General features: G+C 43.2%; 1 protein-coding gene across 1 annotated transcript in view; it reads right to left on the bottom strand.

Annotated features, from left to right (window-relative positions):
* The window catches only part of mtdha (metadherin a), a 79,953-nt gene that overhangs the window by 29,314 nt on the left and 37,327 nt on the right, over positions 1–13,312 (bottom strand). Inside the window, exons 4-6 of the mRNA XM_055634316.1 lie at positions 6,581–6,769; positions 5,358–5,612; positions 84–167 (exon numbers count right to left, since the gene is read on the bottom strand). Of these exons, the coding sequence (XP_055490291.1) occupies positions 84–167; positions 5,358–5,612; positions 6,581–6,769 (528 nt within the window). The remainder of the gene's footprint in view (positions 1–83; positions 168–5,357; positions 5,613–6,580; positions 6,770–13,312) is intronic.

Raw genomic sequence — 13,312 nt, 5'->3', positions numbered from 1 at the left:
ACATATTTCTAACTCCACTTTGGCAAAACAGCTGATTCCGAAGAACATGTGGATTAAATATCACAGACAGAAACAATATTTACTGGTCACCGAGGCTTTTGTCCCACGAGAGAAAGATGGTTTCGGCTCTGAGGAATTTATCCTTTCATTGACTCCTGCCCAGGCACCTGCAAATGAAGAACATAGGTATATCAACTCTATTACGGAACAACTTGAATAACGACACCGTTACCTGAATAGAATCATCCCAAGTTGGAACTTGAGCCATGCTGATTCATTTATGTTTAGGTTTATTATTGTCACGTGTACTAATGTACAGTGAAAAAAGCTTTGTTTTGTATGCTTTCCAAACAGATCAGATATTCCAAAGATAGACAAAAAAAGACCTTCTTCAGACACTACTGACCCAAAATGCCACCCTTCTTTTTCTCCAGAGATGCCGCCTGATCCGCTGAGTTACTCCAGCACTTTGTGTCTATCTTTGGCATAAACCAGCATCTGCAGATTCTTTAGACTTTAAAGACACAGTAAAGAAACCGGCCCTTTAGCCTACCAAGTCCATGCTGACCAGGGCCAGCAGGCTGTTGCTTATACTTGCCGCATGGAGTCGCACGCTCGTGGGACAGGCCCATTACACTAGCACTGTCCTACACGTTGGGGACAATTTTCAAATTTACCTTAGACAATTAACCAACAAACATGTACATATTGTAATCTGAAGTTAGACACAACATGCTGGAGTAACTCAGCTGGTCAGGCAGCATCTCTGGAGAAAGGTATAGCTGACGTTTTGGGTCAAAACCCTTCTTCAGACTGATAGAGGTGGGTGGTGGGGCAGGGATGGGAGAGAGAATTGGAGACGAGAACAAAACAGGCCGGCATCAGGTGTCCTCAGGAAGGGTGGAGTCCATAATGGCCCCTTGTTGGCTGGGGAAGATGTGCTAACGGCAGAGATACAAACAGTGGAACTAGTAGTATAAACCAGCACCTGCAGTTCCTTCCTACGCATTTTGCAATCTGAAGTCCGAGACGCTATCCTAATGGTTGAGAGTCATAGTTAGTGTCAGAGAGCATGAGAATAGGTCCTGTGGGCCAATTTGCCCATGCCAACCTAGATGCCCCATTTACATTACTCCCACCAGCCTGTGTTTGGTCCATATCCCTCTGAACCTTTCTTATCCATGTGCCTGTCCAAATGTCAAGTGTTCTGTTTCAGTACCGCCTTTTAATTTACAAAGCAATTAAAAAAAAACTTCTAAAACACTCGCATGTCTTTAGGGTTCTATTTCACACACAGTACAAACAAAAATAGTTTCCCTGCCAACTTTTATTTGTACCAAACAAATATAAACCTGGAAGGTTTTTTTTTTTTAAATCACAAGATCAGTAAAAAAAAAAAATCCCCACCTCAAATTACCCAGGGTTCTTTACAATGTTCTAACCTTTTTCTTTTGAAGGAACCCAATATCTGATGAGCAAAGATCTGCATAAAAGAGCTCTTTTAAATTGTATGGCAAGAGTCTCAAATCAAGGGTAGACGTATGAAAGAGTTATCCTCTATAAATATAATTATTTGCTACATCTTGTATTGAAAACTGCTATTGAGCAGTGGGCAGGTGCTATAGACCTGGAAGGTAGATGCTCCCTACCATATGGGTCTCGGGCAAATGGGGCTAGTCAGCCTGGTAAGGCAGTCCATCTAGGAGAGGGAAAACTGATTTAAAACCTCCACTGCCTTGTGGCCATATCCAGTCATGGAAAAGACCCCAGGAGTAAACCTCGAGAAAATCCGGAGTCGGAGTTCCTAAGGCAGTTTGTCGTTGTCTCCAACCTTGCCCTGGCAGCTCCTGCGACGGCGCTGGTGCCAAACTGTAATGGCCCTGCTGTTCCTTTGGATCGATCAGCAACGTGGAGAGGGGGGACATGCTGCATGGGCAACAGCCTGTCCTCTATATGACATCGCACAGGCTTGCATCCGACCAAATAGGATGCGTCACCCATGGTCGAGACCATGACCGAGGGGGGCCTATTACTATTGAATACATATCCATGGAAAAAGTGTCCACATCATAACTCTGTCACGTGGCACAGTGGTAGAGTTGCTGCCTTACAGCACCAGAGACCTGGGTTCAATCCTGACCACGGATGCTCCCTGTGACCGCGCGGTTTATCTCCGGGAGCTCCGGTTTCCTCCCACATTACAAATATGTGGTTTTGTAGGTGAATTGCAAATTGTTTCTAGTATGTAGGATAGTGTTAGTGTATGGGGTGATTGCTGGTCTGGCCGGTTTCCACGTTATATCTCTAAACTAAACTAAAAATCGTAACTGCACTTTCAGCAAAGTACCAGCCGCTAGAGATACTAAACAGGTCAAAAATCCAAAACTCATGAACTTTGTGCTTCATTTTTAGTTTAACTTTTATTATCGTTAGAGCAACACAGATGTTACCTGGCAGCTCATTACATGCACCCACTACTCTGTGTGAAAAAGTTGTCCCTCAGGTGCCTATTAAACCTAATCACAAGGTTTATGATTACCCAAAACTCCTCGCCACTTGTTCAATTAGTCGTTAGAACTCGGAATGTTACTTCTTGTTTCTTCCCCAATTGTATGTACATGGAACGTAGATGACACTGGCAATGCTGATATTTATTGATCACACAGATAAGAACAACAGGTTATCTCCCCGATGGACTTTTGTACACCAGATAATGTTTTTTTTTTAAAGTCTGTTCTCTAGTTTTGTGCCAAGTGCAATCGAAAATATGTCCCCCCCCTCCCCCCTCCAGACTTAATTACTTCAATTTAAATTCCCTCACTGTTGCATTGAATTCAAACTTGGCCCTTTGGCCAAAGGCACAAAACTCTATCTGCTTGTTCAGTAACTCGGTCAGTGTGTTCGTGAATGCATTTTGTCCAAGTGTGATGGATTCAATGGCAGCCTTCAAAAGGGAATTGGTCAATAAGTATGGAGAAAATATAGTCCATGTGAGGAATAGATTGGGTAGACACACCAAGTCTCATGCCCAAAGTAGGAGAATCGAGAAACAGAAGACATAGGTTTAAGGAGTGGGTGGGAGATTTAAAAGGAACCTGAATGGTAACCTTTTCACACAAAGGATGGTGGGTGTATGGAACGAGTGCCAGAGGAGGTAGTTGAGGCAGGTATTATTCCAACGTTTCAGAAACATTTGGACAGGTACATGGGCAAGACAGGTTTCGAGAGATAAGGGGCGAAATGCAGGCAGGTTGAACTAGTACAGATGGGACATGTTGGTGTGGGCAAGTTGGGTTGAAGGGCCTGTTTCCACGCTGTAAGACTCTATGACTATAAAAAGTTTATAAGCACGAGCAACATAATTGAATTACTAGAATGCAAAAACCAGCACTGACCTGACAGGAGGACCAATGATTTCCTTATTATTAGTGCTGGAGTAACTTAGTGGGTCAAGTAGCATCTGTGGAGGCAGTGTTGTGTTGGGACTCAACTTCAGTCGTCACCTATCCATTGCCTCCAGAGATGCTGGCAACCTGCTGAGTTGGCCCAGTACTTTGTGTTTAGCTCAAGATTCCAGTTTGTTGTGTCTCATTATCAGCATTTACTTATTCTATTATTTAACGGCCTTTCAGTTAATTATTCTGCTCATTGTTCGTAGGATTATTTTGGTAACTAATGGCAAAACAATACCAGAGTGTCTACTAAATTAGAAAGATCTGTGTGGTTAGACGTTACATTAACTAACTCAGGTGTGTCTTTAAGAGAACATCACTTTGAATGTTAATTAAATGCAATTGAATGTTAAACATCTGAAAGTGCGTCAAACGGAGAGCACTGCCAGTCTGTGATATTGTGGCCGTTCCAATCTCATGACCTCCAACAAGAAGCTTTTTCCTGCCAACACATGGCACCATAGAAAAAACAGAACTCATTTTCATTCTGTACTACACGGATAGCATTTAACAGCAAAATTATCTCCTGTCACTCGCTCAAAGGTTATTCAGGGACATTGGTATCCCATTATGATCCCCATGAGATTTATAAACTCATGAACACAAGCAGGGTGACACAGAGCCAACAGCCAGGCGAGCTGCTGGCTCACAGCTTCCTCCCACACTCAAAAGACGTACAGCTTTGTATGCTTTAGTAAAATTGTAAATTGTCCCTGGTGTGTGTTGGATAGTGTTAGTGTGCTGGTCGGCATGGACTCAGTGAGCCGAACGACCTGTTTCCGTGTTGTATCTCTAAACTAAACTGAACCCAGGTTAAATCCTGACCCCGGGATCACTTTCTCCCCATGACAGCAGGCTTTCCATGGATGTCCCAGTATCCTTCCCTACATCTCATAGACATGCAGGTTGGTAGGTTAATTGGACTGCAAACTGTCCTTAGTGTGTAGGTGAATGGTAGAATCTGAAGGGAGATCATTGGAATATATGGAGAATAAAATTACATGAATGTAGGATTACTGTAAGTAGGCCCACAGAGGACAGAAAGGCCAGTTCAGTGCTGTATATTTGGTTCAGGTTAATTATTGGCATGTGCACTGAGTGCAGAATATAGTTCTCAGCATTGTAGCACCTCAGTCTGACAGACAAAGTCCAATATGAGGTAGAGGTGAATCAGACAGTACCCTAGCTTATGGAACGACAGTTCAGAAGTCTGATAACGAACGGGAAGAAGCTGTTCCTGAGTCTGGAGGTGGACGCTTTCAAGCTTCTGTATCTTCTGCTGCATGGGAGTGGGGAGAAGGAATGACCGGGGCGGGACAAATCTTAGTTACTTTTCTAAGGCACCACAAACTGTTGATGGAGTCAATGGTGGGGAATAATGGTGATGGACTGGGCTACGTCTACAACTCTCTGCAATTTCTTGTTGCCGTGGGCAGAGCAACATCCAAACCGAGCCGTGATGCTACCCAACATCTATGGTTGGTACTTTTTGCCTCCACTAACTCAACATCAATATAAATATTTTTCTATAAAACTGCCTGAAACTTGAAAAATGAAACTGCATCTGCACCATCAGGTTTACATTAAAAAAAAAACACACGATAAGTAAGACAAAGTGAGACAAGATCTGGGAGTGAACTGTGAACACAATGGCAGTCAGTAATCCCACATTACACCATTGGAAACATTCCTGAAATATTTCCTCTAAATGTGGGCAGATACGAATGAGCGTAGAAAGGTAATTTTGGTCAGCATGGGCAGTTGGACCAAAGAGCCTGTTTGCGTGCTCTATGACTCTAAATCACCTTATGTCATCTTGAAAATGCAAGTTATATCAAGTTAAGAAATAATTTCCATTTCTTTCATTTAGTGAATCCTTAAGAACCCAGACTGAAGAACACTAACCAATGCTGGGGAAAAGTGCATTCTCACTCCAAGCCTTGTCGACTAAGGGTAGATTCCATTCCTTTGCTCCAGCGTTGCTATCGCCACGTTCCTTGCCCCATGCAGGCTGATCTGGGCTCCTTTTAACATTGGGCAAGGCAGGGATCTGCCGCCATTTGTCTTCCTTGGTTGCGTTGATCTGAGCGGACAGTTTCACTGGAATATCACACCAACTTCCTCCGTTCACTGCTTGCTGTTCACCGGGCCCAGGGGCAACTTTGAAGAGAAAAAGAACACCCGTCACATCTTATTAAAACTAAATACCAATCACATTTACAAACGACACAAAGTGTTGGGAGTAACTCAGCAGGCAAGGCTGCATCTCTGGAGAACATGGATACGTGACATTTTGGCTCAGGCCGAAGGGTCCAAACCCAAAACGACACCAATAGAAGTTAAATGATTTAAAAAATGCATATACAGCACAGATGCACAAATGAATAGTACAGCAGAGGAACAGGCCCTTCAGCCCAAGATGTCTACACCAAACATGATGCCTAGACCAACTCTTATCTGCCTGTGATAACCAATATCCCTCCATTCTCTACATATCCATGTCCATCCAAAAGTCTTTTAAATGACAAAGTCACAACTGCCTTCTCCACCACCCCTGGCATCATGATGTTTCAGGCACTCGTCACTGTGGGGAAAAAAAAAACTCCTTTAAAATTTTCCCCTCTAACTGTAAAGCTATACACTCTAGAATGTTATACTTCCATCCTGGGAAAAGGATTCTATGTACTTCTCTGGTCCCCCCTCAACCTATGGAGAAAACAATCTAAGTGTCCAACGTCTCCCTGTAGCTAACACCCTCTAATCCAGGCATCATTCTGATAAAGTTCAATACAAATTTAGCATTCAAAATAAAAAAAGAGATGAGAATTATATATATTTTTCTTTATGTGTGGAGTCTAGTTTCAAAAAGTTTTGTATACAGCAACAAAGATCCAAATAAAAATATCTAGAAGCAGAAACAAAGAACTACAGATGCTGGTTTACACAAAAGAACACAAAGTGCTGGAGTAACTCAGTGGGTCAGGTAGCATCTTTGAAGAATATGGATAGGTGACATTTTGGGTCAGGACCAGTCTTCAGACCAAAACATTTACCTCATCTTATAATGGTACAATTTCCAGCATCAGATCAATGTTTATCTTGATCAAATCCTTCCATTAATGACCAACCTGCTGTTTCGACTGCTTTGGCCTTGCGAGGAGCTAGCCCAGATGAAGCCACCGTGTGCTGCTGAGCAGAGATCACTTCCGCTCCACCTGCTAGGAGACTGGAATCCATGGAGGAAGTTTCATTTATTCCTTTGTCACGTCTGCGCTGTTGCCGCTTTTCTCGGCTACTGATTTTGGTTTCCCAAGCACCTGTGAATGAACCAAACAAACCCCATTATAAACAATATACATGTCTCCCTCCATTCAAAAAATAGTGGGATGATCAAAGGAAGGGTGGACATTTTAAAATTGTGCCATCCGATACAATCGCCCTGCTCTTAAATCTCTTTTCCAGTAGTAAATCTAGGACCCTCTATGTTGATTTCCCTTTGCTCTCCCTATTTTACTTGTACTGGAGTTTGTCTTGATTATATGTATAGTATATGTGTAGGGGTGATCTGAAAGAGGTTTACAAAATCATGAGAGGAATAGATCGCATAAATGCACTTGTATCTGAACTTGGCAGGTACTATTACAACATGCAAGAAACATTTAGTCAGGTATATGGATAGGAGAGGCTTAAAGGGATATGGGCCAGACGCAGGCAGTTGGGACAAATGTAGATGGGACAGGTTGGCCGAGGGGCATGTTTCCACTCTGTAAGTACGAATAGCTAATTTGATTGGATAGCATGCAAACAAAATAAATTCACTGTCCCTTAGAACATGTGACAGTAATAAACCTAATCTTAAACCTCTCTCACAGAAAGATCGGCAGTGACAAACAAGTTTTCCCACTCTCTCCAGCACCACTGCCGTTTGTCTCATTCAATCTCTCCTAGTATCCATCTTATCACAACAGTTCCTTTCTTCACCTCACCCCTCCCCCTTCTCTTGGTATCTTAAGGCATGTTTCATAACCGCGATTAGAGGTATTTAAACTGAAAACTTAACTGATTCACCCCCCCCCCCCCCGCCGCAGATACTGCCTGACCAGCCGAGTTCTTCCATCTTTTTGAATATGCCACCTTGTTCAAACAACTAGCCCGGAGTAAATGGTTTGTTTGGTGCAATGCCCTTCATAATTCTATAAAGGCACATAATAGAAAATGGAATCAAGTGGAAAGAGCGGCCTGTGGCGCTGTAGAGATGCAGAGACTCGGGTTCGATCCGGACCACGGGTGCTGTCTGTGCGGAGTTTGTACATTCTCCCCGTGACTACGTGGAGTTTCCCTGGGTGTTCCCGTTTCTTCTCATATTCCATAAACGTACAGGTTTTTTGGTTAATTGGTTTTGGCAAAGATTGTAAATTTCCCCTAGTGTGTGGGATAGTGATAGTATACAGAGTGATCGTGGTCAACGTGGACTAGGTGGGCCAAAGGGCCTGTTTTCGCGCTGTAACTCTAAGCTAATAGACAATAGGTGCAGGAGTAAGCCTTCGGACCTTCGAGCCATGCAATGTGATCATGGCTGATCATCCCCAATCATTACCCCGTTCCTACCTTCTCCCCATACCCCCTGACCGCTATTTTTAAGAGCCCTATCTAGCTCTCTTGAAAACATCCAGAGAACCTGCCCCCACCACCCTCTGAGGCAGAGAATTCCAGAGACTCCCCACTCTCTGTGAGAAAAAGTGTTTCCTCGTCTCCATTCTAAATGGCTTACTCCTTATTCTTAAACTGTAATCTTGCTAAAAGGTGCAGTGAAATGGATCTCCTTCGGTGCTTTGAAACTCTTATTATAACAGAAATCAATAAGATTATCTCTGAGAATGATCATTAAGGTTGCATGTTACTCAATATGTCACAAGCCTAATAGGCCAAAAAAATCCCCACATCTGACTCAGGTAGTTGTTATTCTTGTTAAAAGAAATGTTAACCACATTGTCAATCTGTTCGTGCGGTGTGTCAGTCTGAAGAGCCTATATTTACAGAGGTGATTTCCCCCAAATTTGTTCCTGTTTTTTCTTGTGTTGGTGCAGGTTATTCATTTGGTTTACACTGCCAAATTCCTCATGATGAAACAGACATTATGATAGCTACTGTCTATGATTTACTCGGATGAAGAATTTATTCCAGAGGAGTGTAGGAGATTATGAATATACAGAGAATTCAGGAAAGAAAACCAGAATTTGTACCCATGACCTACAGAGGCAGTAAAAGGCAGCAAGTTCTTGAGCTGAACAAGGGTCACAAATGGCTCACGTTAGTCATATACCACAGAATCAGGCCTTTTGGCCCACCACGCCTGTGCCAATCATTTATATTAATCCCCTTTACTGGCACTTAGTCTGCAGCCTTCAATGTCTTGATGATTAAAGTGCCTGTCTAGATACCGCCTTCGTCCGCAATCCAGGTTTCAACCACCCCATGGGTGAAAATGTTCTTTCTCAGATCCCCTAAACTGATTTTCTACCAATCTACCCCATCCATACCCTACTTAATTTTGTAAACCTCTGGTCTCTCCTCAGCTCCCTCCTCTCCACAGAAGTGAAACACCGCATATCCAGTCTAGTTTAGAGATACTGCATGAAAAACGGCCCTTTGGCACACCAAAGTTGTGCCGGCAAGCCATCAACCACACAGTAGTTCTATTCTACACGAGGGACAATTTACAGAAGCCAATTAACCTACAAACTTGTGTAAGAAAGAACTGCAAGATGTTGGTTTAAATGGAAGGTAGACACAAAATCAGCAGGCAGCATCTCTGGAGAGAAGGAATGGGTGACGTTTCAGGTCGAGAAGAAGGGTCTCGACCCAAAACGTCACCCATTCCTTCTCTCCAGCATTTTGTTTTTACCTTCAACATAGAAACGTAGAAATTAGGTGCAGGAGTAGGCCATTCGGCCCCTCGAGCCTGCACCGCCATTCAACTCAGTATCCCGTACCTGCCTTCTCTCCATACCCTCTGATCCCCTTAGCTACAAGGGCCACATCTAACTCCCTCTTAAATATAGCCAATGAACTGGCCTCAACTACCCTCTGTGGCAGAGAGTTCCAGAGATTCACCACTCTCTGTGTGAAAAAACTTTTTCTCATCTTGGTTTTAAAGGATTTCTCCCTTATCCTTAAGCTGTGACCCCTTGTCCTGGACTTCCCCAACATCAGGACGATCTTCCTGCATCTAGCCTGTCCAACCCCTTAAGAATTTTGTAAGTTTCTATAAGATCCCCCCTCAATCTCCTAAATTCTAAAGAGTATAAACCAAGTATATCCAGTCTTTCTTCATATGAAAGTCCTGACATCCCAGGAATCAGTCTGCAGTGAACCTTCTCTGCACTCCCAATCTATGGCAATATGTCCTTCCCTCAGATTTGGAGACCAAAACTGTACGCAATACTCCAGGTGTGGTCTCACCAAGACCCTGTACAACTGCAGTAGAACCTCACGGGAAAACTAATGCAAACCCTCTATAGACAGCAGAGAGTCATGATCAAAGCAGACGCTCTGGTGCTTTAATGAAGCAACTCTACCGTTGCACCATTCTCCACGCATAACTGAAATGCTCTGTCTTAGCCAACATCTTACTGAATATAATTTGCACTCACTCCAATATGGGGCAATTGTTCCCTTTTAGAAGTGCAGCAAACAGATCTGTACACAGCACCAGTTACGGTGTAATATTTTATCAAGTTAGACCACAATTCTCTTTGCTCATACATACATACTCAAATCCTTTTGCTATGAAAGCTAACATACCATTCGCTTTCTTCACTGCCACAGGTGATCAATAGTTGGTGTGTCCTCAAATGGCTGAAGGGCTTGTTTCCATGCTGGATCTTTCAATCAATGATGTTGTTCCTTAAACCGACTTTGCATTAATTTCCACTTGCTATATAGTCGTATGGCGTGGAACCAGGCCCTTCAGCCCAACTTGCCCGCATCGACCAACATGCTCCATCTGCACAGGTGCTATCAGTGTTTAAAATAACATTTGGACAAGTACATGGATAGGATAGGTTTAGAAGGTATGGGCAAATACGACTATATAGCAAGTGGAAATTAATGCAAAGTCGGTTTAAGGAACAACACATGTCATGTGGCGTTCCCACGCTCACACAGGGAAGTGTTGGAGCGTGAGAGTAGAAATAGGTTTCCTCAGGATGCTCCACTTTCCTCCTATGTCCCAAAGACATGCTGGTTTGTAGGTTTAGAGTCTGAAGAATAGGTCCTGAGCCGAAACGGCATCCATCCCTTTTCTCTAGTGATGCTGCCTGACCTGTTGAGTTACTCCAGCATGTCAAGTCAAGAGAGTTTATTGTCATGTGTCCCGGATAGGACAATGTTGTGTCTATCATCAGTATAAACCAGCATCTGCAATTCCTTTCTACACTTGGGTTTGTAGTTTAAATGGCATCTGTAAATTGCTTCCAGTGGGTAAGGGGTATAATTGAGGGTAGTTGATGAGAATGCGGGGAGCATAAAGAGTGCAGGATTAGTACAGATGGGTGGCTGGTTGATGGCCGGCATGGAATCAATGGGCCCGTTTCTGTACTGTCCGACTCCAACTCCAATATGAAGGCAGCAAAATTGTTGCATTGTGAAAGAAAAGGCCTCACTGAATAAAGATACATCTGAATCAAAGTAGCTGTGAATAAATGCAACTGGATTTACGAAAAGACAAACATTGTGATTTTTAAATAGCAGCTGTCTCCCTGGAATGCATATTATCGCAGTTAAGCAGAGAAAGGTTTTCATATGAACATAATTGGATCCAGTGTGAATAAAGCACCAGCTCAAAACATGTGCTCTCTTTCTCTCTCTCACTAGGGAATGACTTGTTACCCAGATCATTTTTTATTTTACATGTAATTTGCAAGAAAATATTTCACACCGCAAAGTCAAAATAGAGCAATGAAATCAAAAACAAGGCATCTGCTAGTGTAGAAATCATAAAAAATCTACACAGCTCCAGGCTAACAGATCAAATTAAGCACAGAGCAACGTGAGCGAGCCATTTGATTCCTTGAAACTGGATATGAGTAAATAATCCATTCAATTATAAAAAAGGTTGTAGTGCAAGGGTTCCCAACCTGGGGTAAATTTTGCCTACAAAGGGGATAAATTTGTTGATTGTGGATTTGTACATAGTGTTTGGTTCTGGTATCTGTTCATCATTAGTTGTTCATAAATAAGTGAAAATACACTGTTAAGTGCTATTAAAGTTGCCATGAGGTAAACTTGACGAAAAAGGTTGGGAACCCTTGCTGTAGTGTGACCTGGTCCTTTATTTACTCATATCCAGTTGTAAAGTTCAGCATTCACTGAACACTCATTCTTGGTCTGCTGTTGCCCTCTCATTTCCACATTGACCTTTCTAATTTGGGCCTTCTCCATTGCCAGAGTGAGGCCACCTGCAAACTGGGGGAACAGCACCTCATATTCCACTTGGGTCGTTTACAACCCAGCAGTTTGAACATTGAATTTCCCAATGTTAGCTAACAAATCTACAAAGAACATTTATTTTTTTAAAAGCTGAGCGCAAAATGCAGGAATAACCCAGCGGGCCAGGCAGCATCCCCTGAGAAAAATGACAGGTAACGTTTGGGTTTGGGACCTTTCTTCAGACATCATTTTTTCCCTCTTCTTTTTTCCTCCATTCCAGTGCTTCACCTGGACTTGCACCTATTTCTCCTAGTCCTTTCTCTGGTTTCCCAACTTTCACCTTTTCTATCCTGATCTCACACTTTTTGGCTTTTCATCTCTGGCATTTGACCAACCGCCTGCCAATCAAACCTCCTTCCCCGACCCGTATCCACTATCACTCATCCGGCTTTGTCCTGCCCATACTTTCTTCCAGCTTTCCCTCGCACTTATCCCCACCACATTCAGTCTTTAGAAGCGTCCTGACCCAAAATGGCACCTATCTACGTACTCCAAGGATGCTGCTTGACCTACTGAGTTGCTCCAGCACTCCGCTCTTTTCCCCCTGAAATCTCCATTCTCTGAAGCCTCTTCAGTTATATTCAGTGGTTGGTCTGTGTATCATTACCCCAAGCTCATTGGGATGAGCATCCCACAATTTATGGAGACACTTGAACATGCAGATGCTGCAATTCTGAGTAGAACACAAAGTGCTGGAGTAACTCAGCATCAGAGGAGGGCATGGTTCGGGTCGGGGCCCATCTTCAGACTGAAGGGACCCGACCTGAAACGTCACCTATCCATGTTCTCCATCGATGTTGCCTGACCCGCTGAGTTACATAGAAACATAGAAATTAGGTGCAGGAGTAGGCCATTCGGCACCGCCATTCAATATGATCATGGCTGATCATCCAACTCAGTATCCCGTACCTGCCTTCTCTCCATACCCCCTGATCCCCTTAGCCACAAGGGCCACCTCTAACTCCTTCTTAAATATAGCAGCCTCAAACCCTCTGTGGCAGGAGTTCCAGAGATTCACCACTCTGTGACTCCAGCACTTTGTGTCCCACCCACCTCTGCTGTCCTTTTACAAAAAGTAGGTGACACATTCGCCACTGCTGTGTCCATTAATATTTCTTTGTAATCTGACACTTTCATCACTTTTCACAACATCATGTTTCTTTGTCTCAATCCCTTCATTCCAATATTCATGACTAAAGGCTGTAAATAACTATGGGTATAAATCTAGACTCTTGTGGCATTCCAATATTCATACCCAAGCAACTTGACTAATGCCTGTTTCCCATGTGCTCTCTGCCTCCTGACATTCGACTGATTTCCCAACCAGATCCAAGTCGATGAGCTGCCACTAGACAACTGCCGGCATTGTC

Source organism: Leucoraja erinacea, chromosome 4 (genome assembly GCF_028641065.1).
Source record: "Leucoraja erinacea ecotype New England chromosome 4, Leri_hhj_1, whole genome shotgun sequence".
Lineage (NCBI taxonomy): Eukaryota > Metazoa > Chordata > Chondrichthyes > Rajiformes > Rajidae > Leucoraja > Leucoraja erinaceus.
Note: the sequence above shows the minus strand (reverse complement) of the source record. Positions and strands in the feature narration are given on the sequence as shown.